Source organism: Pyxicephalus adspersus, chromosome Z (genome assembly GCF_032062135.1).
Source record: "Pyxicephalus adspersus chromosome Z, UCB_Pads_2.0, whole genome shotgun sequence".
NCBI lineage: Eukaryota > Metazoa > Chordata > Amphibia > Anura > Pyxicephalidae > Pyxicephalus > Pyxicephalus adspersus.
In genome coordinates, this window is record NC_092871.1 from 73,784,844 (window position 1) to 73,811,439 (window position 26,596).

General features: G+C 38.2%; 1 protein-coding gene across 3 annotated transcripts in view; it reads left to right on the forward strand.

The window, feature by feature from the left end:
• The window catches only part of L1CAM (L1 cell adhesion molecule), a 214,613-nt gene that overhangs the window by 115,612 nt on the left and 72,405 nt on the right, over positions 1 to 26,596 (forward strand). For all 3 annotated transcript variants that reach the window (XM_072431770.1, XM_072431771.1, XM_072431772.1), the window contains 8 exons: positions 1,427 to 1,549; positions 4,078 to 4,248; positions 6,077 to 6,188; positions 10,585 to 10,769; positions 12,303 to 12,434; positions 23,445 to 23,588; positions 25,250 to 25,361; positions 25,886 to 26,052. In XM_072431770.1, coding sequence (XP_072287871.1) covers positions 1,427 to 1,549; positions 4,078 to 4,248; positions 6,077 to 6,188; positions 10,585 to 10,769; positions 12,303 to 12,434; positions 23,445 to 23,588; positions 25,250 to 25,361; positions 25,886 to 26,052 — 1,146 coding nt within the window. The remainder of the gene's footprint in view (positions 1 to 1,426; positions 1,550 to 4,077; positions 4,249 to 6,076; positions 6,189 to 10,584; positions 10,770 to 12,302; positions 12,435 to 23,444; positions 23,589 to 25,249; positions 25,362 to 25,885; positions 26,053 to 26,596) is intronic.

The following is a 26,596-nucleotide window of genomic DNA, read 5'->3' on the forward strand; positions in this document are numbered from 1 at the left end:
GTGTGAAGGGGTTCAGTACATGTCCATCATGCTGATGCATGGGGCCTCTTATTTCATTGTTTTAATAGGGAAAACCTTTCAGATAGCTGTGTTTGGTTCTCATTTGGCAAAAATGCTTAGCAGCCCTCTCAGTGGCCAGAATTAACCGTTAAAATGTATCCCACATTGACTTAAATTTAGTTTGTGTTTAGCAGGATTTATCATTGCATCACCAAGAAAAAATGTTGGGAAATGTGTTGAATTTACCCTGTTAAAGGAAACTTAATGATGCAAAAAGGAATATTGTTGAAATAAATTCTATTATAAATCTATACACATGTAAAGAAGACACCTATGTACTTATACAGTCTTGTATCATTGTAGCTACACTTCAACGCCTTTACTTTTAGCAGTAAGAAGCATTTGTTTAGCTATCTATGCAGTGTAGAGTCATTGGTTAAATTCTAAAATTATATTGTATGCCTAATAGTGTTCCTCAGGTTGCAAAAAGAAAAAAAAACAGTTTGTTTAAACATAAACCGCTACACATAAATCACTGTCACATAAACCAGTGATTGCCTAGATCAGTTAATCAAGTAGGGTGTGCCAACACAAAGATGCTATCCATGAAGTTGGCAGACAAAATAATACTGCACAACAATCCCCCCTTCCTGCACAGTCTCCTCTCCTCCTGCTGAGGGAAAAGAAAGCTGGAGAGGAATACAAGAAATGCTTCACATGGACACACAGATGGACAGAAGCAAAGTATTTTAGCTGGGGTGACAGCAGTGAGTGGTTTTACACACTACAACCCCTGCAAACATCTCTGCAAACTATTTTCTGTATTCACATATTTTACAGCTGACTGCCTTACTATTCTGATAAACCTATGCTGCTCAGTCTGGCATCCTTTCAATTCTGGCTCATGTCCTCCCAGTCCAGCAGGGGTTCAGTAAAACTGTGGGTATAATGACTGGGGCATATGTGTGTAGTATATACCCTGGGTAGGCACGGATTTTATTTAACTATACCCTAAACTCCCTCCACTGTCACTGCGGTGTGGTCACACCCACCATTTGCTTCAAGTGTAGTACACCACACCATCCTTCATTTATAGTGTCAGTGTTCTCCTTACAGTGCCTTAGATTTGTCACAATCATAACAATTCCCAGGTTAAGGGATACTCTAAAACAGGGGTGTAGGGGAAGGATATGTTCACAGGGGTGAACATAAACACATGTACATTTGTTCAGGTCAAAATAGGAGAAATTGCTGATATGTTTTGCTGATATGTTTTGGAACTATAAAGTCAACATGTTTTTATTGACTGGATTACGGACGATTTTGAACTTTCTCTTCCAAATTTTTACTGTGTCTAATAAAACACTCATGTATAATAACACACTGTTTTTTAAGTTAACATGAAACATATCTTGCCTTCTTTTAGCCACTCCTAAATGGCAGAAAGAGATCATAGAACCTATTGAAGTTGAAGAAGGAGATGCTGTAGAATTGCCTTGCAACCCTCCGAAAAGTGCTGTGCCTCCACGAATCTTCTGGATGAATAGCAGTGAGTAGCAAGTAGTTCCAGTCTCTTTTCTATAAAGCTATTTGAAAAAAAAAGGTTGTGTAACATTGTGAAAAGTAAGAAAATGTACAGTACACTGAAAGGAGAGAAGAATCCCAATTACTGCTGCTCCTATCAGGTTAAACAGAATAGCACACAAATTTACAAAACAATGGCACAAAATAGGGCTGATTTACAATTAAAATATGCATAAGAATGGCAATCAAAAGGAATTCTCATCTGTATGAGCAAAAAAATCGATCCATTAGCATTTGTTGTGATGGGAGGGGGGACATTGTATGCTTTGCTATAATAGGCTTTGCTATATTATAATAAAAATTCATCATACATGAGCTCTGTACATGTTCCTCTACTTCAAGAAATCTCCATTACTAAATGTGAGCACTGAGCCTGTTCCCACCTTCACCTACAAAGATTTCCTGTAGATGTTTTTTTTTTTTTTGCATTGCCAAACAAGTAAAAAAACACCATGGTTGTTACAGAAGGTGATTAACATCAGTTATTTCATCTAAAGAGTGTGCTACCAAATAATAAATTGAAGGTGCCAATAATTTTGTCCATGTCATTTTTGAGGTTTTGTGTGCAATGTCTCAAATTTTTTTTTCTCTGCTTTTTTGTGTTCTTCCAACAAATTTGTGTTCTTGGCAACAAAACAAATAAAGATGACAATACCAAAGCATTTGTAATTGCAACAATATTCTGGGGAAGTGGTGCATTTTCTGACATAAATGCTAGGGTGCCAATATTTTTGGCCATGGTTGTGTAAAGTGTCCCTCAGTGCCTCTATGTCCCTTGGAGCTGCTTCATGTCATAAACACCTTTGGGTCTCCTATTCATTCAGCCATATATACCCACATGGCCTACACAATACAATGGACTCTGTCTGGTATAGGGGGCCTCTAAATTTTGTATCCCAAAGTCTCTGCAAAAAAAACTTCCAGAGAAGTGAAATTTATGTGACAGATAGCCAAGGGGAACATGTTCTTACTGCTACATCTTCAAGACTCAACATTTCCCCTTTCCTGAAAAATAAGGGTTAACAGAAGGTAAGTGGCCAGATGTGTGACAGAGTAGCATGGTATAAAAGCTATAGTTTTTCTTATCTTGTGATGGCACTGCAGCAATAACATTTTTGGGGGGTTAGCCTCATGTGTCCTCTACTTATCCTACATTTTAATATACCTACAGCTCTCCTTTCAGGAAAAACTGGGGTTCAAAAAACAAAGTGGAGATTTATATGTGACAGGACACCATGGTATGTTAGGATTGATAACATTTTAGTTGGGGGTAACCACAAGAGCCCCCCACTTATCCTACATTTCCCTTTCTCATACTTTAATGGGGAAGAGAGGGGGGGGGGGTTCTACTGGCTTCCCCATGTCCAGTTGCCAACATCCCTCTTTACCAGAGAAATTTGGGTTCACAAAAGGTAAGTGTCCAGCTATGTGTAACAGGCACATCAGCTGCTCAATCCCTCGTACCGCCAGGGTTCCATGTCATAAGGAAGGGGTAAACACAGTGCAACATCCCCACCAGTCTGAGCGCAGCCTTGAATTTTTATGAACTTCAAGAGGCACCACAGCACAGACAATTGACAGAACCCTTATGCCAAAAGAGTGGCCCCCAGGGTGTTCCCAACATGCAGACTCAATTTGGGGACCCTGGTCCTGAAATAGCCCCTTTATTGTAAAAATATCCCTGACTTTTATTTGGACTTTATACCCGCGACTCCGTAGATATGAAGGTTTATACATGGGGGTAAAGACAGCTGCATGGACACAGACACAGCTCTCATGCTGCTGCTGGTATTATCTCACAGTACAAGGTGGGCGGGGAGCAGACACAACTGACTGCCAGGTCTATAGTACACGCCCACTCTCAGGGAGCTCACATTGAGGATGCTCAGAAAGCTCCCTCTCCTGGCAGCACGATCTCATAGAGGAACATAGTAGATGCTCACGCTCCATCACCCCCAAGACAACGAGCAGAGAGGGAATGAGGAGAGGGCTGAATCTGAGAGCTCCGAGGGTTGGATGTGGCTCGCGGGCAGTAGGTTGGGCACCCTTGCTGTAGGTAATTTAGATATGTGCATTGTATTTTAATTCAAAATTAACCTGCGTGACTGACCTCATTTTACATGTCATCACTGTAGTTCAGTAATTTAAACAACCCTTGGGGTCAAATATACCATTAAAGGTATTTTGCAAACATGTGTTAGCTGCAGTACAATTAAAGTAGATTTTCTGAATATTTTATGCGACTTTGCCTCATTTGACAATATGCAATAATTGTTAAAATAGATTAGAAACTTGTATTTTAAATATTTAATAAAAACTTTATTTGCACTTTGATGTTGTCATTACATACTGGTAATTGTTCCTGTTGATCAGTATATGCTATGATTGTCCTGCATATCGTAGCACTGTTATTAGTATGCTTTTAGATGGATATTTTTATGTGGTGAATTTGTAGTTTTAATGTTATCTGTAATTCTTTTCCTCTCTGTTTAGCCTTACTTCACATTATTCAGGATAATCGTGTCTCAATGGGGATTAATGGAAACCTTTATTTCTCCAATGTAAAAGTGACAGATCACCATCCTGATTACATCTGCCATGCCCAGTTCATTGGAGCCAGGACTATTGTGCAGAAAGAGCCAATTGAACTCAAAGTCAAACCAAGTAAATATGTGTTTCTGTTATTATTTTATTGTCTTTGACTTGATGTATGTCTAAGGCACTTTTGAGACGAATAGGTGAATAGACTCAACTGTTTTAGCTTTAAAAAGTCATAAACAAACATATTTTAAAGCGCAAAAGACTGTACAATAATTATTGTAAATTGATTTTTTACTTTGTCGGGAATGCAGTGCCCCACAATGCATGGCATGTGCCTTGTGATACACTACTATACATTTGTGTTGGCTGCTACTGCCTTGGAGTGTATTTACAATAAATTGCGGCAAATGGACCTTAAAGTGGAACTAAACTCTTTGGTGGGTGGTAAGCTTCTGCAAGTATCCACAGCATAGGTCCAAGACTTGTCATCACTGCTAGCTGCAGGAGATGGTGATCTGGCTTATTGAATGGATGATGTAACTTCTGCACGTGTGCATGAGTTGTATTATCCCTGACGGTTACCTCAGAGCCAAGCTACACAGCACATGCACATTAGTTACAAACATAATTCTAAACTTCTGAATGTTCTAGTGAACACAGATGGAGCCCTAAGTTGAAAAGTGGAAAGAGCATAATTTCACCCCAAACCAGTCACAACCAGCTGCTCATCACGAGATTTCTGACAGAGGAATCAAAATAATAATCAGAAGATTTGTGAAAGAGTCAAGGATCAATTGTAGAGAGCTTCAGAAAAACCTGAAAGTAGCAGGTATGATTGTTTCAAAGAAAACAATAAGTAATGCACTCAGCTGACATGGCCTCTATGTATGCTCACCAAGCAGGACTCCGCTGCTGAAGAAAACATTTGGACAAGCCAAAGAAGTACTGGTGGAGTATAGTTTGGTCAGATGAGACCAAAATTAAACTCTTTGGATGTTATTGCAGACACCATGTTTGGAGAACAAATGGTACTGCAGATCACCCAAAAAAACACCATACCAACAGTGAAGGTTGGAGGTGGGAAAATCATGGTGTGGGGCTTTTTTCAGCATATATTACACTCAAACTTCATATAATTGAAGGAAGGATAATTAGAAAAATGTATTGGGACATTTTTGGTAAAAATCTGCTGCAATCTACCAGGATGCTGAAGTAAGGATGGATATGTCAGCAAGAAAATCATCCCACAATGAAACACAGCCAAGGAAACTCGATTGGTTTCAGAGAATGAAAATACGGATGCTAGAATGGCCCAGTCAATCATCTGACTTGAATCTAATTGAAAATCTATGGAAAGAACTGAAGATCAGAGTTCATAGAAGATGGAACCTTTAAGATTTGAAGACCGTTTGTATGGAAGAAAATTGGGGATGTGATGGATGTGACTATTTTCTTCATACAGCAGGCATTTTGAATCTGTCATTACCAACAAAAAATTTTTTCTAGGTAATAAATACATTTAAGTAAGTAAGTTCAATACTTATTCCCTGTGCCATTACACATATACTAATTTCCGGACTTATTTGCTTTGATATCTTTGTATGTGTGGATTACTTGGGTTGTTACCAATATCTGATGTAATAATCATGTAAGTAGCTCCATTAGATATTTACGGAGAAAAACATTAACATGTTCAATGTTTTTTTTCCCACTGTAAATTCACTCTGTTTAGTTGTTTTTCCCCATTTTAAAATTTATTGATTTACATTCAAGATTCCACTATGTACCATGTACAGTATTCCCTTCCCTAGCTTGACATAAATAATTTGTATTTTTAGGTGTTTCTTTGCTTTTGAGAAAATATATTGGTGATTTTACAATATTAAATACATATACTGAGGGATTTTATTTTTGATTTTCATTTATAATACTTTTCCTATTTTTTTAACAGCTAACTCTGTGAAGTTTCGCAAACCTAAAATGATGATGCCTATGGGCAGTACCAGCAACCACTTGGCACTAAAAGGAACACCTCTTCAGTTAGAGTGTATAGCTCAAGGACTGTAAGTGCAGTGATTTTGCTATAATATCAGGATCAACAATTGTAGCTCAATATGTTTCTAGAAACACAAATATTCTGTGTAACTTAATACAAGTTAAAAAAAGCATTCTACAAATCATCTGTGTCTCTAAATTTGTAAGGTCTGCTTAAAGTACAGTATTACCAAAGGGCTAAATTGAAATACTTTTACTGAATTAATATTATTGGCTGCAGCAGCTCCTTATAAGTGAATATTTTGAATTACAACTTTTTCTAAATAAATACTGCAGTTTTAACCATTTCAAATGATTGTTACAGTGATCATTCAAACAATAGATACTTGAATAATTGCAATTCCACATGCAGGTGTTTGCACAAATAGGTGTTCACACTTATGCATTGTGTCTGTCATATTTACCTTACTGAGGATCGAACTAAAGTGGAAATATATTATTATTATTATTAAACAGGATTTATATAGCGCCAACATATTACGCAGCGCTGTACATTAAATAAGGATTGTAAATGACAGACTAATACAGACAGTGATACGGGAGGAGAGGACCCTGCCCCGAAGAGCTTACAATCTAGTAGGTGGGGGAATTTCACAAACAATAGGATGGGAGATATGTAGTGTGGGAAGTAGTAATGGTTTCAAATGACAGAAGAAGCCGGGTAGGCAAGCTTGAAAAAATGGGTTTTGAGCACTCTTTCAAATGAGCAGAAAGTAGGAGCAAGCCGAATAGGTCGAGGAAGACCATTCCAGAGAGTTGGGGCAGCTCTAGAGAAGTCTTGTATCCGTGCGTGTGATGAAGTTATGATTGAGGAAGTCATTAGTAGGTCATTGGAGGAGCGGAGAGAGCGGCTGGGGGAGTATTTTTTTTACCAAGTCAGAAATGTAAGTGGGACAATAACTGTGTAGGGATTTGAAGGCAAAACACAGGAGCCTAAATTTGATTCTAAGGTGAAATGGAAGCCAATGGAGAGAACTACAAAGAGATGCAGCGAAAGAGGAGCAGAGGGAAAGATGGATGAGTCTGGCTGCAGCATTCATGATAGATTGTAGAGGAGAGAGTCGGGTTAGTGGAATACCAGAGAGGAGGAGGTTACAGTAGTCCAGACGGGAGATGATAAGAGCATGTACAAGGAGTTTGGTGGTCTCAGGGGACGAGTAGGGGCAGATTTTGGAGATGTTGCGTAGGTGAAAGTGACAGGACCTGGAAATGTTCTGAATATGGGGGGTAAATGAGAGGGCCGAGTCAAAGGTGACACCAAGACAACGTGCCTGAGGGGAGGGCTGAATAACAGTGTTGTTAACAGTTAGATATATGTCAGGGGGAGGTTTGAAATTTGAGGGGGGGATGATGATGAGTTCTGTTTTATCCAGGTTGAGTTTCAGGAATCGGTCAGACATCCATGATGAGATGGCTGACAGGCAGCATGAGACCTTATCCAAGACTGAGGGAGACAGGTCAGGGGTGGACAGATAGATTTGAGTGTCATCAGCATACAGATGGTACTGTAAGCCAAAGGAGGATATGAGACTACCGAGAGAGGAGGTGTACAGAGAAAAGAGAACCAGTCTAAGGACTTACCCTGGGGGAACACCAACAGGGAGAAGTGTGGGTGAGGAGGAGTTGCCATTGAAAGAAACTTGAAAGGAGCGGTCAGACAGATAGGAAGCAAACCAAGAGAGAGCAGTGTCACTGATACCAATGGAGCCATGATTTGTATTAGAAGGGGGTGATCAACAGTGTCAAAAGCAGAGTAAAGATCAAGGAGAAGGAGCAGGGAAAAGTTGCCTTGAGACTTAGCTCTGATGAGGTCATTAGCCACTTTAGTAAGGCTGTTTCAGTGGAATGGGCAGCTCTAAAACCAGACTGGAGGGGGTCAAGGAGACAGTTGGTGCTCAGGTAATGGGTGAGTCTTTTGTAGACAAGGCGTTCAAGAAGTTTGGAGACATATGGGAGAGGGTGCAGGCAATGTCCTTTTATAATAAAATAACCCCACATGCCTGATTGTGATTTTTGAATACACTCAGCTAGCACCATTCCATCACAAGTGTTGCAATCTTTCTCTGCTTTTTTGTGTTCCGATTTGTCGGTCATCTTCATTGGGCCGGCTGAGATGACCTAACTCCCACGCATGCACCTTGGGAGTTTCAGTCCCAGCGACCCTGGGGGAGACCCGGAAGATCTCAACAGAATAAATAAAAAGATAGTGAACAGGCCGGTATTTTTTTTTATTGCAAAAGGGATATAGTCTTCTGCATTTAAAATCCTGCCTGAAAATCATTACTTTGGCCATCTGTACACTTAAACAGTTAATTGGCAGCATAAATACAGCCCAATACTTTTGAGTCCACAAGTCCAAACTGCATACAGACTCCAAATTTGTTTTATCTGTGCAACCAGTTCAAAGCACAACAGAACCTCAAGGAAAGTTGGTGGAATCATACAAATAAACTTGCTTTACCTCTTTGTCTAACTGTTCATCCAGAAATGCTGGTTTACATCACAGACAAAGCCTGATATACATTTATTTATTCTAAGCTGCTTACATGTGTTTCTCTCTTGTTGGCCATTGTTAGTAGGGTTGAGATTCAGATTCAGAACCACCTTTGGTTTGAAGCCAGTCTTCTTGGTTTGTTAAATTGATGGCATTTATGAAAAAAAAGTCATGTCTCAACCCTTAATGCACTGCATAACCCTTGCCCCTCTTCAGATTCTTCTCTGAAATAAATCTGAGAAATAAATAACCAGCCTCCCCACTATCAAAGGATGGTTTTCGGCAGCCATCTTGCCCAGGCGTGTTGTCATTGGTTGGGGAATGTTGACAAATCTGTATAGGTAGAGGTACTGTGTTACACAGTGTTATACTGTGCTAAAGTACTATATAGTTATGTGCTGTTGGTCACAGTTTGACATTGATATACATTAGGATACATGTTGATTTTGTTGATTCATGCATTATTTTAGCTATCAATGCTCACTATGGTTGTAATGCTTCTGTGTGAACGACATACAGCAATGCCTTTGTAGTGGCATAGTTACATAGTAGGTTAAGCTGAACAAGGGCATAAGTCCATCAAGTTCAACCAATAGAGAAATAAACATATTCCAGATATAAAACCCTATGGACATAGTTGGTCTAGAGGAAGGCAAAAAAACCACTGGTACAATTTGCTTCAACCGGGGAAAAAAATTCCTTCCTGATTCCATGAGGTAATTGGATGTTCCCTGGATCAACAGTCACTGTTTTTTTTACTTTAAAGCCTTAATACCCAGGTATATTCTGGGCTTCTAGAAAAACATCAAGCTTTTTTCTAAAGCAATCTATAGTAGTTGCTGAAACTACTTCCTGAGGGAGCCGATTCCACATTTTCACAGACCTTACAGTGAAGAATCCCTTCCTTATCCGGAGCCTAAACTTCTTTTCCTCCAGACACAAAGAGTGCCCTCTTGTTCTTTGTAATGATCACAAAGTGAATAATGGGGAATAGAGATTTCTATATGGTCCGTTTATATATTTATACAAGGTGATCATATCCCCCCTTATACGTCACTTCTCAAGGAAGAAAAGATTCATTTCAGGTAATCTCTCCTCATAGCTGAGCCCCTTCATTCCTTTTATTGGTTTGGTTGCCCTTTTCTGCACTCTCTCCAATCCCACAATGTCCTTTTTGTGAACTGTTGCCCAAAACTGGACTGCATATTCCAGATGTGGTCTGACCAATGCTTTGTACAGGGGGAGGATTATGTCTCCATCTCTGCAGTCTACTCCTCATTTAATACAAGAAAGTACCCTGCTAGCTTTAGATATTGCAGCTTGGCATTGCATGCTGGTATTACATCTATGATCTACTAGAGCCCCCAGATCCTTTCAATTTCTGACTGCTCCAAGTGTAATCCCCCTAGACAGTATGAAGCATGCATGTTGTTAGCTCCCAAGTGCATAACTTTACGTTTATCTATATTAAATGTCATTTACCACTTGGCTGCCCAATAAAACAGTACATCCAGGTCTGCTTGTAGATTTTTAGACATCCTGTATGGGCATAATTCCATTACATAGTTTGGGGTCATCTGCAAACACAGAAATGGTACTTTTAATCCCAAACTATATCATTTATAAAGATGTTAAACAGTGAATGTCCCAACACTGAACTCTGGGGTACACCAATATTAACCTTAGACCATTAAGAGTATGAATCATTAATTACAACTCTCAGGATGCAGTCTTTAAGCCAGTTCTCTATCCATTTACAGATTGATTTAATACCTTGCAGATATTAAGACTGTAGTCATATATATGAATGCAAATTACTGTATGTGTAGGATTCCATAATCACAGATTATGATTTATTATTTTCTTTTCTTTTTAATAATTTTTTTTTCCTATGTTTTCTCCCTGGATAGCCCTACTCCAGACATTGAATGGCTGCCTCTCACTAGTAATATGGACCCTAGTCGACTTCAGTTTGATGAATATAGAAAATTCCTTCGTATTGAAAATGTGAATGAAGATGATGATGGAGAGTATGAGTGTATTGCCAAAAATTCTGAAGGAGAAGTTCGCCACAAATATATTGTCAGAGTGGAATGTATGGCTCAAGCTATGTTAACAAATAGATTACATATCTGATGTTACAGTTATTATACTGCAAAATGTTTTGATAAACTGCAAAATATTTATACACTCAAAATTTGTGAGCAGGCAGGTCTTGCAGAATGGGACAGACACCAGTAGATTGTGCTGTGTCTTCATGTAAAGTGTGTAACAAACAGCGTAACAACTATTTACCATGTTTCTGATGTGAGTTTTGGTATACACTTTGCATAAGGTAAGCACCCTTCACCATTTACTGGTGTGACCTGAGTACAAACCAATATTTTTTTATTTAATGGCATTTTCAGGGAAACGCTACTTTATTCTCAAGTATACACAGTAACTGCCCACCAGAGACTAAAATTGACTAAAATTGAATTGCCTCTAAAACTATTTTTTAGATGCAGGACATTTGTGTTGATTCAAAACATCAATTTTTAATTTCCAAAATATTTACCTATATTTAAATCAAAACTTCCACTAGAGCATGCCATGTGTCTCTATTTCTTCTTTTAAAACAATGCTTTGGTGTTCCTTGGGTTATTGTGTACTATACCTTCTTCTCTGTGTACTATACCTGCACTCAGTGGAAGAAGGTTTGGTCTATGCCTAAATTTTTAACGGCAAACTGCAGTCTTGCTTTTTTTTTTGGTCAGTAAAGTTATTTCCTGGCATACCACATAGGCATAGTTAATTAGTTTAATTTCCCATTGATTGTAGATGCATGCATTTTACACCAACTGTTGCAAGGTTTATTGGCAGATCTTACAGTAAAATTTTGTTGTTCTTGAAGACATCACAATACAGTAGAACCCCAGTTATCCGGGACTCAGATGACTAAAAGTTTCAGATAACAGGCAGCCGACAGCTCCGCTTTCTTGATTACTCCTGCAGCCTGTGTCATCAGAGTTTCCCTTTTCTCAGCCATTCAGCACTAGAGGAAAATGCAGACAAGTCTCCCCATTCAAGTCGAGTGCTGAATGGCTGAAAAACCTCAGTTTCAGAGTAACCTAAGTTAACTGGAAACTGCACTTATCTGGAATCGGCCTTTCCCTGTGAGTGTCGGATAACCGAGGTTCTGCTGTATAACAGTTTTAGCCTCAAACGGGCAGCAACCGGAACTGAATTAGCTAGGCTGTACAATACTGGATAGTTTTTTGAAATTTACACTACTTTGCAGATTTTGTTTACAGCAAAGGTTCGAAAGTTTCTTTCAAGAATGATTATTCCATCTAAATCGTATGCTTTATTTGTTCAGATTGCTAACTTTTTTTTTTAGGCACTTTAAATAATCATTTAAATAGTTTAGCAACTGACAATGGCGCATGCTGACAGTTTTACATTGCTATGTAGAAAACCACTGTACATTGCCTACAAAAGTTTGGCATTTCTAAAAACTTAAAATGCTGTTTCGTCTTACAAAACTCCAGTTTACTAAGTTAAACTCCAGTTTATGTAAGTTATTAGTTATAAAATAACGACCTCTTACACAATATTAATTTTTTTTTTACTTTTTTTAATTTTCTAGCTGCTCCCTATTGGATTAACAGGCCAAAAGATGAAATTCGTGGTCCGGGAGAACATGTAAAATTTACCTGTGATGTAGATGGCAAACCTAAACCCAAGATTACTTGGAAAATTAATGGTGAACCTGTTAAAGGTATGTAATGAAGTCAAATCACTTACAATCAAACTCTTGTACAGTTGTATGTCAGTAGATTGTATCTGGCAATGCACTTTTGTGATCCTTTTCACTGACAAATGAATGAAAGAGTGCTATAGAGACAAACGAGCGGCACTTCACAGTGCTCTCTTCCATAAAAGGGAACAATAGTCACTCCCGAGTGGTCATGGCAAATTGATGAATGTCGTTGGGGGACTGCTGTATACATGTCAGATTTTTGTCCTTGACAACTGTTTATCTTGGGCGACTGTTCACTGACTTGTGTACCTAGCTTTGGTCCACTCTTTTTTACTTTGTTTTTAGATTTCAGATACAAAAACATATAATGTACTAATTGCCAAACAAATCCAAAATGCATTGCTATAAAATGACAGATTAAAGAAAGATATGTGTTAACAAAAGGATGTGCATTATCAGCAAAAAATATGCTTTGAATAAAGGAGTAAAGGTCCATTTTTTTTTTTTATTTTAAATAAGAGAGGCCAATGGAGGTGTGGATGGTGTGCGAGTCAACAGAACCAAACTAAATAAAGATAAATCAGAATAACAAAAGGATCAGACATCAATCTTACAGAGAGGATGTTTTAACCCCAAATCCCAAGTATCAAAAAACTTTGAAAAGCACATTGCAGATTTACCGGTAAATCATTTATAATTTATCTGTGATTTGGAGACATGTCATGTCTCCATTTCCTTGTAAAATGCACTTAGGTATCAGTTTAGGAAGAATGTAAAAAAGAACTACTTTAGGTGTTGGGGGAAGCCAATATCTATGATAATATGAATCACGTAAAAAACTTGGTTCCAGAAAGAACAAATGGATTTACATATATCATATTAAGTGTGATAGGATGCCTATAGGTCTACAATTTCTTTAACATTGGGAGGATCTGTTAGTATAGAATTTTTCTAGTTTATGATCCCAATGATTAGCATATTTAGTGGCTTTCTATGAGTGATTTTGCCAATCAATATGGGATATACTTATTCCCAAATCATGTGACTGTTTATTCATTTGACAAGCTGGCAGAAAAACACAAGTTCTCATTAAAGTATTGTAAAATTTAGAGATACTCACTTTTTGAGAAACAGAATTGTGATGCAATGCATAAATAGAGCTTTCCATAAGTATTGAAGACTCAATATGTGTACTATAAAACAAAGGTCAGAGGCTTAGGTAAGTAAATAGTTCCTGAAGCTGGTAAGTCAAAAACTCTTTGTAAAGAGGAAAATACTTTATATGAGCCATTGCATAAAACATGTTTTTCCTTAATTCCCCTATCAGAATATTTATTAAGATTTAGGTTAGCTGTAAATAATTAAAGGATTTGTAGTTCAGTATAGTAACATTTTTAGATACCAAATACAAAGTAGCCAATATCCAAGCAGTAATAGTCCCTTGTATGGTTGGATAAGTGCTAACAGGAACAGGAAAGCCAAGTTTCATTGCTAAATGTAAAAATTTAAAACTAGGGTATGGGAGAAGGGATGATTCCATTAAGGACACTAATTAGTGTCAGGGTTTCCACCAATAGGGTATTTGTGATAATGTCGTTGGTGCATAGTAACTCAAGTTATTTGATAGAATTATCACTCCCAAAAGTTTAGGGCATGTCATGACAGTTTTTTTGTCATTTCAAATAAATTTTGTTACTAATTTTTGCACATTCATTAAAAACAAACAGGGTAGAGGAATAGGGATCGTGAAAAAAGGTAAAAAAGTTTGGGGAGGACAAGCAATTTAAATACTGCTATTCTACTGGGTATAAGGAATTCAATTTTATTTAAGTGGGAAAGCTCTTGAGAAAGGACAGGTAAAAATTTGCCAAAATTCAGCAAATTGGGCCTGATTTATTAAAGCTCTCCAAGCCTGGAGAGCATACACTTTAATCAGTGAAGCTGGGTGATCCAGCAAACCTGGAGAGCTTTAATAAATCTGCCCCATTGAGTCAGTGTCACAGATTCCCGCAAGTCCAGGTCACCTGTGCCTCCTTCCTGCTCTCCTTCCTTGCAGCCCCCCTGCTGCCAGCACCATCTCTGACTCTGGATCCAACACTCTGTTTACTTCCTGCTCCAAGTCAGGTGATTTTCTGTCAGCTGCTCCCTTGCCTCAGGAGAACCAGAATTTTCTGCAGACGTGCTCCCTCTGCTGACCAAAATCTAAATAACACCTGAGACCATACCAGCTACAGCACTCCCTCTGCTGGTGGGATTGATGTCTGTGGCTCACTTGATCCATGCCCATCTCCCCTTCTTAAGGAAGTGACCTGGCGACAGGAAATTGCCTGAACAAGGAGTTCCTTTGGCTCTGCTTCTCCGTGTACTGACCTCGGCTCGTTCCTGACTACTCCTGCTTGCCGCCCGTCCTGACCTCCTGCCTGTTTCCTGACCATCCTTGTTCGCTGCCGGTCCTGACCTTTTTGCTCATCTGACTTCCCTCCTGGATTTCCCTTTTGTACTACGCTTCAGTCCCTGCTTGTTGGCAGTCACCTGCCTTGACGGGCATGTGGGCCACAACCTGGCAGTAGCTTGCCGCACAACATCCTCACCTCTAGAGGCTCTGGAGAACACCAAGCTACTGCTTAGACCCTGCACAGGGTGGGTGACACAGTGGGTCCACTACTTTGCCTTGTGGAGCCGTGACAGTCAGATAGCGTGAGAAGGTAGAAATATCCCTAAAAATGTTATGGCTGTAGGTTCCCATAAATATGGGAAACATTTTTTTAAAGAAATTTGAAGAACAGGATTGATATTTAAGCCCAACATTTGGGATTTGTTTTCATTTCTTTTGTAAGACATTGCTAAATCGTTGGAGGCGCAATTGGATTGAGGACAGTCATTTAGATGGTTCCAGTATTCTCAAAATTACATTTTCTGCAAATAATTTAATTTAATGCTCTTTGATATGTACAGTAAAACCTATTACTTTGGTGTCAAAGCATATATGTTCAGCCAGTGGTTTAAGGAGAAGAACAAAGATAATAGGTTAAAGTGCTCCCACTTACTGGGTGCCATTCGTGATCATACAAGCATCAGATATTATACCTGATGAAAAAAAACCTTCACTGATGGTTTGAAATATAGAGAAAGAAAAGTTGATTTTATTGGCCCATTAAACCCAATTTTTTCTAGGACCTTCCCCAATGGACCCTACCTTCTCTGCATCCAACAATAAAAGCTGAGAAGGACATTTCTGTAGTTCTACAAAATGTATTATTTTATTCAAATGTCTTGTTACATCACCTGCTTTTTTAACAAACCTGACTTGGTCAGATCCTATGAGGGCAGAACAATACCTAAAAATATTTCGGCTAGTAGTTTAGCAAATATTTCCACATGTGAATTGCGTATGTCTGTAGCTGCTAATACTAGAAGGGTCTTTCCCAGGTTTTGGGAGTTAAAATGGTTGCCTGGAGCATTTCCTTTTGGAAAACAGACAGAGGACGTGGCTGAGAAGAAAATTTCTGCTGGATACAAACTTCTGCCAGAGCTTTGTGATTAGGTAGAGTATGGATAATTATTTTAAATTTGTTGATAGAGAAAGGAGCTGACAATAATTGGGACATGTTCCAGTTTTAAAGACAGTAGATGAATTGATTGTAAAAAAGATGTGATCATATCAGTAGTTGGTTGGGGGATTAGAGGGTCACAATTTAAAGTTGTACAGATTTATAATAAAGCATGAAAGCCCTAGAAATAGATTTAGGGTGAGAAAATAGTTTTCTTGTAATTGGGTTTGTAATGGGGTAGGAAGAATGCAAGATATATTAGGTCGTTTTTTCAAATCTAGTAGTTAGATATGCTCCAGTTTGTTATTAAGAGTGTAGTGGTTAGCTTTGAATTTCCTTATAGTATATTCAAATTTATGAAGAAGAAGGGTACAGAATTGTAGGCATTTTTTTGCTAGCTCTTTAGAAAGTTGTGGGAGGGGTTAAGTTTAAGTCTTTTTGCTGAATAGAGGTCAGTAATTTTAATTTTTTTTGTCCTCTGTCTCTTTTCAAGGGAATATAACTTAATACATACACCTCTAATAAAAGCATTATGAACATTCCACAATACAATGCAGTTAATATCAACATTATTAGTGGAAAAATACAGATCCAAGGACTCTTGTATTTCCTTATGTGTGTATGTATGTGTTGAGTTTCCATAGGCGATCGGATGTTGTTGATTATCCCCATAGCTAATTGAAATTGGAGCATGGTCAGACCATTAATTATACCCTATTACAGATTTTGATAGGTGTTGGAGTGACCAGAAATCTGTCAGAAATCGGTTTATATAAGTAGGACAGGTGTGGTGTCAGAAATTAGGTGTAGTCCCTTGCGGAGCCATGCTGGCATCGCCATATACCGTAAAGTTTCTTTTCTCAAAGGATTTTGTCAAGAGCGTAGGTTGAATTTTTAGAAAGGAAGGTGGAGCTCAAGGATTTGTCAATGATAGCATTAAAGTCTCCTCAGATATTTAAAGTACCATAACATCTTTTATTGAGCTTCTTAAAAATATTATAAAAAAAGATACAATATTGGGTGTTGGAAGCATATACTTTGTCCAAAGTAAAAAGTAAAAGCAGCCAGTACGGTGGCTTGGTGGTTAGCACTCTGGCCTTTTTAGTGCTGGGTCCCAGGTTGAAATCTTGGCCACCCAAAACCAAAAAAGCAGAGTAGGCCAACACAGGCTTTTCAATGATTACACCAAACATGGAGTCTTAAGATATTGAGCTGATCTACAGACTGCAATACACATAAAACACAATTTATAATGCACAGCATTTTGACAGAAATAATATACAGAAAGCATGGGAATTCTTCTGGATCCTTAAATTAAACCCTTCCATCCAAAAGTCCAGAGCAAAATGAAGGAAATATTAGAATAAAAGTAAATCATTGTCATTCTGGATGCTAATACTGAAATGTCTGTTCTGACACAAGGCCCAGGCCAAACCAATAAACCCTATTACACTAAATCGCACAGATCTGAAATTGCAGTAGAACTGAAATACAGGAAAGAGGAAGTAACAACAAAGGGTACACACTGTGAGTTCTAGTTTTGTGTATCCAATCTACCCATTGGACTCCACATACCCTAGTATTCCACCCTAGTCAGGCATTCTATTGGCATTTGATGGTAAATTATGCATTTTTTGGTTCTTTTGTTACCTACATACAACTGTAAAATGTGTTGCTCTATTTCGTTTGAAAACAAAGAGATTGAAAATTAAAATGCCTCCAAGCCTACATATGCTGCTTTAGTATGGTTTGTTTCAAGAGCTTATCTCTTGTAATTGTGATTTTCTTTTTATTTTCAGGGTATTTCTACCATTACCTGTTAATTATCTGAGCCCGCCCAATGGCAGCAGATTTTTTTTTCTCCTTTTTTTTTTTAGTCAGAAATCTATCTTAAAGTGGCAGGTCTGGCAGGTCATTACTGCAGAAAAGGGTAGGCAATGTCCCTTCTGCAATAATGTGTTTTACCTGCCTAATCACTCTAGGTTTCTGGCATCAAAGCTGAGCTGCTCAAGAGCAAATAATGTCTTAACTTTTGTCAGGTTATTTTAGCCAGGGCACTTATCTGTGGCCAAAATATTTTAGTTTGGAGTACACCGTTGTATAAAGATTTGTGGTATTTGCCAGATGTTGGGCAATCTTGTCTAAGATGGGAATCAACTGGCCTGGGAACATTTCAATCTGGTGGACCAGGTTAGAAATGTTTTGGTTTGTTAGAAATACTGGCAAACCTATCCCACACAGCTCCTTAGTGAATCCATGCTGGGATGATTTTATCTGATTGCCTTATTGAATCAGGATAGAATTTTTTCCTCTGTTGGAGCAAATTGAACCATGTTTTTGTCTTCCTCTAGATTAACTATGTCTATAGGGTTTTTATAGTATATATGTTTATTTCCCTAACAATTGAACTTTATGGACTTATGTCTTTTTTAACCTATCTGACTATGTAACCATGTAAGCTCCCATACAGGCTTGTCTGCCGCCAATCCACTCCTCAATACCTAGCAGAATACCTGCGCTACTTATAGTAATACATCCAGCCTGGCTTTAGTTGAAACTCGGGTGTACCTGGATGAAATGGAAAGGCCCATTCAGTACCTTCCCTCCAATTCCACAATCCAGAGCCCTGAAATAAACTTAACAATTAGCAGAGTTGCTCTCTACTATTTCTGAACCCAGCATACACCCTGGTTTTAAAAAGCCCATGCTCTATATAATGGCAAACAAGCCTCCTGTTTAGGACCCATTCCTGTGGTCCTGTACAGCACCTACTGTTTATTTTTATTTTTTTCAAACTGACTTTTCAAACAGACTATAGTTTTTCAGCAAATTTTTGAAAATAATCCCACAAGCTAATACTGCATGTCTAAAAACTAACAAACTCTTTATCTCCAAAGGAGTGCAACAAAATATATCGTTATTACTGTATGGTCCCTGGTCAAGTACCAGGGCTTTTCTATTGCACCAGTGCTCCAATCTGTTTCTGTAGTCATTGCCTATAGTCATGTTTCATTAGTTTCCACTCAGCTTCAGTAGCAGAGTGGATCCAAGGGTGTGAGAGTTTGTGCTCAAGAGGGAAGAAGCCAGAGGTCATACACAGGAGGTCATTCAGACAGGAGTATAATCAGAAGGTCTGAAGTCATATAGTTACATATTAGGTTAGGTTGAAAAAAAAAGACATAAGTACATCAAGTTCAACCAGAGAAATAAACATATCCCAGTTATAAAACCCTATGGAAATAGTTGGTCCAGAGAAAGGCAAACAAAAACCGTGGTTCAATTTGTGTTCAATAATTTTTATGAAGTTTTTAAAAAAAATTTTAAACAAAAATAACAAACAAATAGTTATTTGCATACATTCATGACATAAAGGTGAGGAGCAGGTACAGGAACAGTACATGTGGCAATAATAATTTCTATACATTATTAATAGGATACATGTACAGATAATTTGACAATAAAACTGTTTTTGTGCAGTGTGTTTTCCTTTCACTAGACAGAGTCCATTTCCTAACCTTTGAGCACATGAAACAGTTAAAACTACCCATAGAAAAAAAATACAAAAGAAACTTGTGGGGAAAACAGACCAAGTTGGGAAATAAACATTATACATTAACCATAATGATTGCAGGGTAAGTTGTTACCAACCTGATACCATTGTTAGGGCTATAGATGGATTTGCATATTGTAACCATGGCTCCCATATGAACATAAACTTGTCATGGGAACCTGACAAAATACTTGTTAATTTTTCATTCACTAATGTAATATTCATTCGGGCTTTCACCTTGTGAAAAGGTGGAATCAGCTGTATAAAGTTCTACTTAGGAACCGGTTAGTTTGAGTCCCAGATATTCCATATGGCGTTTTGCCCACTTAAATTGAAATGTGCGCTGTATCATGTTTACCGTTTGCTGGGGCAAAGTAATATTCAATGCTTCAGATTTTTCTTCATTAATTGTTAGACCAGACACTTTTGCAAACTTCCTAACCAAGTGGCAATATTGAGTAAGTGTTATCAGAGGTTGGGTAATAGTGCGCAAAATATCATCTGCTAATAAACTCAATTAGTATTTGTGATTCCCTAAATTTCTGCCATAGATATCTGAATTTATTCTGAATAACTGAGCCAAAGTTCCAAAGCTAGTATAAACAGTAGGGATGAGCAAGCGAGTTTTTAAAACTCAATCTCGCTGCAAAATCAGAAATTTCAAGTGAGAACAGCTGAAGTAAATTCACCAATCGAGGTCGAACTTTAAATTAAAAAATCTCTGATTTTTACAACAGTGTGTGATCCACGGCACTAGAGGTTAATTAACCTCTAGTGCCAGGGACCAGGGCCAGTACAAGGCAGACATCTATGACATAAATGAATCCTAAAATCCTCACTTGGAAGTTACATAAAACAAATAATTCCAAGTAATTGAATCATTATGGACATCTAGGCCTAACAGCATACTAGGAGCATACTATATGCTTATGCATATTGGATTAGACTGATAACCTTTCTGCTATTGTCTGGAGCTTGTCTACCTGGAACAAACCCAGCCTGATCCTTATGCACCAGTGTCGGAAGGAATTTGTTCAATCAATTAAACAAAGTGGTAGGCCTATAGTTGTGGGGACCTAGCGAGTCCTTTATTAGGTTTAGGTAACATAGACACATGTGCTAAAAGAGAGGAGAACTGATTGTGTGGATGGCTTTTCAAATAGTTAAAAATTAGCCAATTGTGGACCTAATAGTACACTAAAATTTTTATACTATATAACTCTTTACCAATCTGGCCCAGGTGCTTTTCCTGACTGTAGGGACTTGATGGCTTCCAAAATTTCCAGTACTGTAATATCATCCCCTAGTTTTTTACCTGGTTCACTGGGCAACTTTGGCAGTTGTATATTTGCAAATAGATTATCTGCCTTTGATTTATCAAACCCTGAGGGAGATTTATATAACTAGGTTAAAATATCCTAGAACTTGGTGACTTTAGCAGTGGGATTAGTCAATACTGACCCATTAGACAATTTTAGGCAGATTGAAGAATGATTACGTTTGGCATTGAGTAATTTAGCCATCATGGATCCAGGTTTGTTGGCCCTGGCATAATATTTCTGTCTATTCCATCTCATCTGTCCCTCTACCTGACTATCCAGTAACATGTTCAATTTGGTTTTCTTTTCTTGAATGGTCCGGTATAACTGTTTGTCTGACCTTCTTTTCCATTGACTTTCTAATTGCTTCAAACTAGCTGTCAGGTCTTGTATCCTAGCTAGTCTAGCATTCTTCTGTCTGGATGCTAATTGTGTAAATTGTCCCCTGATGGTCGCCTTATGGGTGTCCCACAAAATAATGGGTGAGCTTACAGAATCACAGTTCGCTGCAAAAAAGTGACTTATTTGGTCATCTATGGACTTTTGCGGTAGCTAGATTGGATAACGTTGCGTCATTAGGTCTCCAGTGAAATTCTGAAGGTTTTGGTACTAACACTTTACAGGACATCATACCTGGCAAATTATCTGACCACGGTGTGAATTTTTGATTTGCTCACAAAAGCTAACAGCAGAGTTTGAGTACATATATGGTCGATCTTAGTAAAACTATTGTGGGATGAGGGAAAAAAAGGTGAAATCTTTCATAGTGGGGCTCATTTCTCTCCACACATCCACTGTTCAGCAAGCAGCTCTGCAAATTTCTCTGAATTAGAAGCTCATTCACTACTTCTGGGGTTTCCTGGCTTATAAGACTTTTCAAATTTCTCATTTAAGACAAAGTTCGTATCCCCCATCATAAAAAACGGTACCTTTTCTATGAGTCTCCACTACTTTAAAAAGGTGCTTAAATAATTGAATCTGATGGACATTTGGGGTATAGTAATTAACTACCGTGATTTCAGTATCGTACAGTAAACCTTGCAGTAGCAAATAACGACCAGTAGGGTCCGCTATTTCCTTTGTACATGTGGTGTTCGAATGGGGCGAATTGAAGCCTTGTACGTTATGCGATACAAAAATGCATTGGTTTTCAACCATACTTTATATCAAAGATGGACTAGCTTTTAAATTGCATGACATAAAACAGAAGTTTACATATTTCCTCTGCACTTGAAGTGTTGCCTCCACCATATAGTCCCCCAAAACAATCCCTCCCAACCAAACCAAAAGATCCCATAACCATTGGGTACCCCAAGGTACCCACCAAATGTCCTGACCCCAGGACATAATCTGCATATACAGATATAAGGCATGCCTGCCTGTTAGCAATGCCGAAAAAGTGGGGAACACTCTTCACACCCGGGCAAATGTGGCTACCTAATAAAGGATGTTGTGCTGAAACCGGTACATAAAACAATTGTATATCAAAAAGGCTATGTAGCGGATCAGAGACAGAAAATTCACTTTTGAACCAGAAAAAGATCCTGAAATTAGCAATACACATTACCAATACAATCAGAATTCAGGAACCTGTATAATTACTTACAAACCAGACTAATTACGAGTCCTAAGAGGTGTAGGTAGTATGTTTAGCTTCCAGGGCCCTCCCTAATGGTACGCCAATCCACTGGTACCATGCCAGCGACTAAAGAGTCTCTAAAAATTAGAAACAATTGAAGCTTTGAAATAATGGAGCTCAGCTTTTTGAGGCACGTGGATGTAATCCATGGGGTCCTGGTGGTTTGTCTTTGTGTTAACTATTGCAATCATATCAATTTTGAGCCATTGTGACTCATTTAAGGCAGTGCCATTGCTATTATGAATTTGGACTTGAGCTCTGCCATTTTCCTTTGTGTACACAGAGCTAAAAAAAAGTGTTTAGTAAATCTGCCTTTTCTTTATCCCCAGGTACCAACCCAGAGACATCCTTTAAGGGGCCTACATGCTCAGATCTGATCTTTTTGCTATTAAATTATTTTAAAAATGTTGGGTTTTTCCTTACTTTTTTGCAATCTGTCTTTCAATATGAAGTTTTGCACATCTTATCTCCTTTTTACATCCTATGTTATATTCTTTATAATTTTCAAACGATGAGGGTGATCTTCATTTTTTTTATTTTTGGAATTCCCTTTTCCTGTTCCTTATGGCTTTTTTAACATCAGTAGTGAGCTGATAATACATTCTCAGATCTCTGCAGGGAGAAGCCGTCCGGCGGAGAAAAAAAAAACGGACGGCTTCTCCCTGCGTGCGTGATGACGTCGGCGCGTGTGCGGGAAATTCAAACTGAAACTCATTCAAACATTGTAAGTTACAGGTCTACAATTTAAAAAAAAATTTCATGAAAAACAGTGGATCACTTTTGGTACAGAAATCTAGACCTCAGTGTAACGCTTAGGTGGTTAAAGCATGATTTGATTTTTTTTTTTGTAATTATTTTGTTTATGTAAATTTATATCTGTAACATTTTACCCACATCTTTTCCATGACCAATGTGTTGTTTTATAATATCACAAACTACCATTTACTTTGCCTTTTTTTCTCATGCAAGTTTCAGAACTAGGTCCAAATGTTAAAATGGAGGGAGGGAGTTTAATTCTACAAAACATGAAAACTAGCGATACAGGAGTTGTTCAATGTGAAGCACACAACAAACATGGACGTATTCTTGAAAATGCTTATATTTATGTTGTCGGTAAGTCCATTTTATCATCCAACATTTTATTTAGTAGCACTGGGTATAATGGTTATTACTAGAGGTGCTCAGTATTTTGTTGTTTAGTGCAAATTCACTAGAAAGTATCAACCTTTTCTTTAGCTAGTTGTAGGAAACTGGGACAATATAGGGCCAGTTTGAATATTTTTTTAAAATTTGGTCACCTCTACACTTGTGCAGAAAAAGTTTGAACAAATGAAACAAAAATTGCCTTTATATAGCTGCAAGAAAATGCTGTATTTCAACGTTGTTGGGCAGCACGGTGGCTTAGGGGGTAGCACTCTTGCCTTTGCTGCGCTGGGTCCCAAGTTCGAATCTCGGCCAGGACATTATATGCATGGAGTTTGCAGGATCTCCCCGTGTCTGCGTGGGTTTCCTCTGGGTACTCCGGTTTTCTCCCACATTCCAAAAACATGTAGTAAGGTTAATTGGCTTCCTCCCATAATTGACCTTAGACTGCATTATTGACATTAGATTGTGAGCTTCTTTAAGGGACAGTGACACAACTATGGACATTTTACAGCGCTGCGTAATATGATGGCGCTATATAGATACTGTGTAATATTAGTAAATTGTTTACTCACAAATAAATTGTCCTATTGGTGCTAAGAATATTCACCAGTTTTCTCATATTTTGATAATTTTTTTGACGACCAATGCAGTAGGGAACAAAGATATTTCTGCCAATGAGATAATAAACTCATATGCAGTTACAGGAAAAAACTGTCCTAAAGAGGCTGCACAATGTCCATATGTTGTTCACAATTCTGATGCTGTTTTGCCTCCCTTTTAGAAGGCTTGAAAAATACCTAAAGTTGCTGCTATAGTGAGGGTCTAAGAGCATGGCTATCCATTAACAATGAAAAGCCGCCCTTTAATAATGAAAAATGTACTCTCTTAAAATTTAATGTATTTATCTTTCCTGTTTTTGCTTACTGTTTACAATAAATGAAATCATATTATGGCCACTGCTACCCAGATTCTTCTATATGCACATTCTTTATGAGCAATTTAATTTTTTTTATTTAACTTTCCAATTGCTCTAGTTAGCAGTAGGAGAAAATATTGTATACCTCTTAATCAATATCTTTTTTTTTTTCTCTGACCTAATTAGCCTATCTCTATCAGCTGCCATAAATTGTCCCTTCCTAACACAGCACAGCTGCACAAAACGGCACTTTTTGCTGATGTGTTCTGTCAGGACAGGACAGCACTGAAGTCATCACTATATAGAGGATAGAAGAAAGTGTTCCAATGTGCCTTTCTGGGATTGGCTGATGATAAAAATACCACTGTAAATTCTAAATGCTACTTCATGTAGAGAAGGAAAAATCTGGGTTGGAAAAGCCACTTGCTGTAGTCCCCTGAACATCACCAGTCATTACATATTCGTTAAACATATCAACCTACCCGTTATTTCCAATCCAACTCGCCTTCCTTTTTCTTACATTTGGATTGTCCAGCATTTAAAAGCCTGGTAACATCTAGTTATTGGAATAGCTTAAATATATGATGTAAGTAGCCATGGGTTATTATTCCTACTATATCATTCTAGACTTGTCAAAATTTTAAATTCACGCAAAATATGTGTTTCAAAGATTGTGGATTTTTTTGTTTGTTTGTTTTTATTTCCAATAAAGAGCTGGCTCCAGTCATCCTGACACCTGACCAGATAAGCTACAGTGCAGTAGAAAACACAGACGTCCTCTTGCATTGCAAATTTTTTGGATCTCCAGCTCCTATTACCCACTGGTAAGAAAGTCTCCTATAAACATATCATATTTAGCAGGTTTAGAGCTGCCTTTGGATCAAGCTATTCCTTCTGACTCCTGAAACTGACACCTTGCCACTCGGTCACTCACACTGCCGGTTCTTAAAGAACCAGTCTCTGCACATTTGCCAGCTGGTGATACTGGTTCTGCTCACCACAGCCCCTATTTATTTTATGGGGCTTCCAGAGAACAGCCGTACATGTAGCATTACCCCAGAGGTAGTGGTTCCCTGGCATCACAACCTCATGGCCAGTGTAAAGATTGGGAATATTTATTGCTTGTATGCCGAAAAGGAGACCAAAAAAACTATGGGCATAACAAAATATATTGAATGCAACATAACAAAGAAATGGGGACACAATCATGGTGAAAGGTCAACATAAACCTCCCCTTTTATCTCCTTACATAACCTAATAATGTAGGAGAGGTCTACAGATACTGTTGCTAAAGTAAATAGAGATCTTTTGTGTGTGACTAAAACCCTACTTTATTGTATGTTTCCAGGTATGATAAGGACATGAATTCTGTGGTGAGTAAGGACGGCTTTGAAATCCTTACAAATGGGAGCATGAAAATTTCAAATGTGCACATTGAAGATGAAGGAATTTACTACTGCATTGCAACAAACAGCAAAGGCAACGCGACTATCTCTGCATATGTAGATGTCAGAAGTGAGTTTTTAACCAAAAATCACTTATTCTCTGTGATTACTTAAAGACAGATGGTGATAATGAGCACAATGAGTCTGTTTGTGTTATTCTTTTACTATCTGCATGCTTTTTGCTCCATGAAGAATTTTTCCTCGTGCTGCTTCCCCCTCCCTACCTTTCTCAATTCTACTGTGCACAAACTGAAAAAAGCTGATACAAAGTCAGGTTAAGGTACTGTCACGTATAACAGGGAGGGGAGGGTAACAGAAAGGTTTATTTACTACTAGGCCTCAAATGACTAGGGAAAAGGGAATGGTCACCCCTTGCAGACACCCTAATCTAGCCCTAACTCCTGACCGTATGAGCATCCCCTGATGGTGGGAATGCTCATACACAGGAACCTAGGCCCTACTAGACCTGTATAGTCCTGGCAGTAGTGTCTGGCTTGAGACTGCTGGTTCCTTCCCCTATGAAGGACCCAGTGTCTCCCTGAGGCCTAGTAAACAACTAAATAACCACAAAACACCAAAAGTAAAGCAACTTATCTTATTAGCAGATATCAACA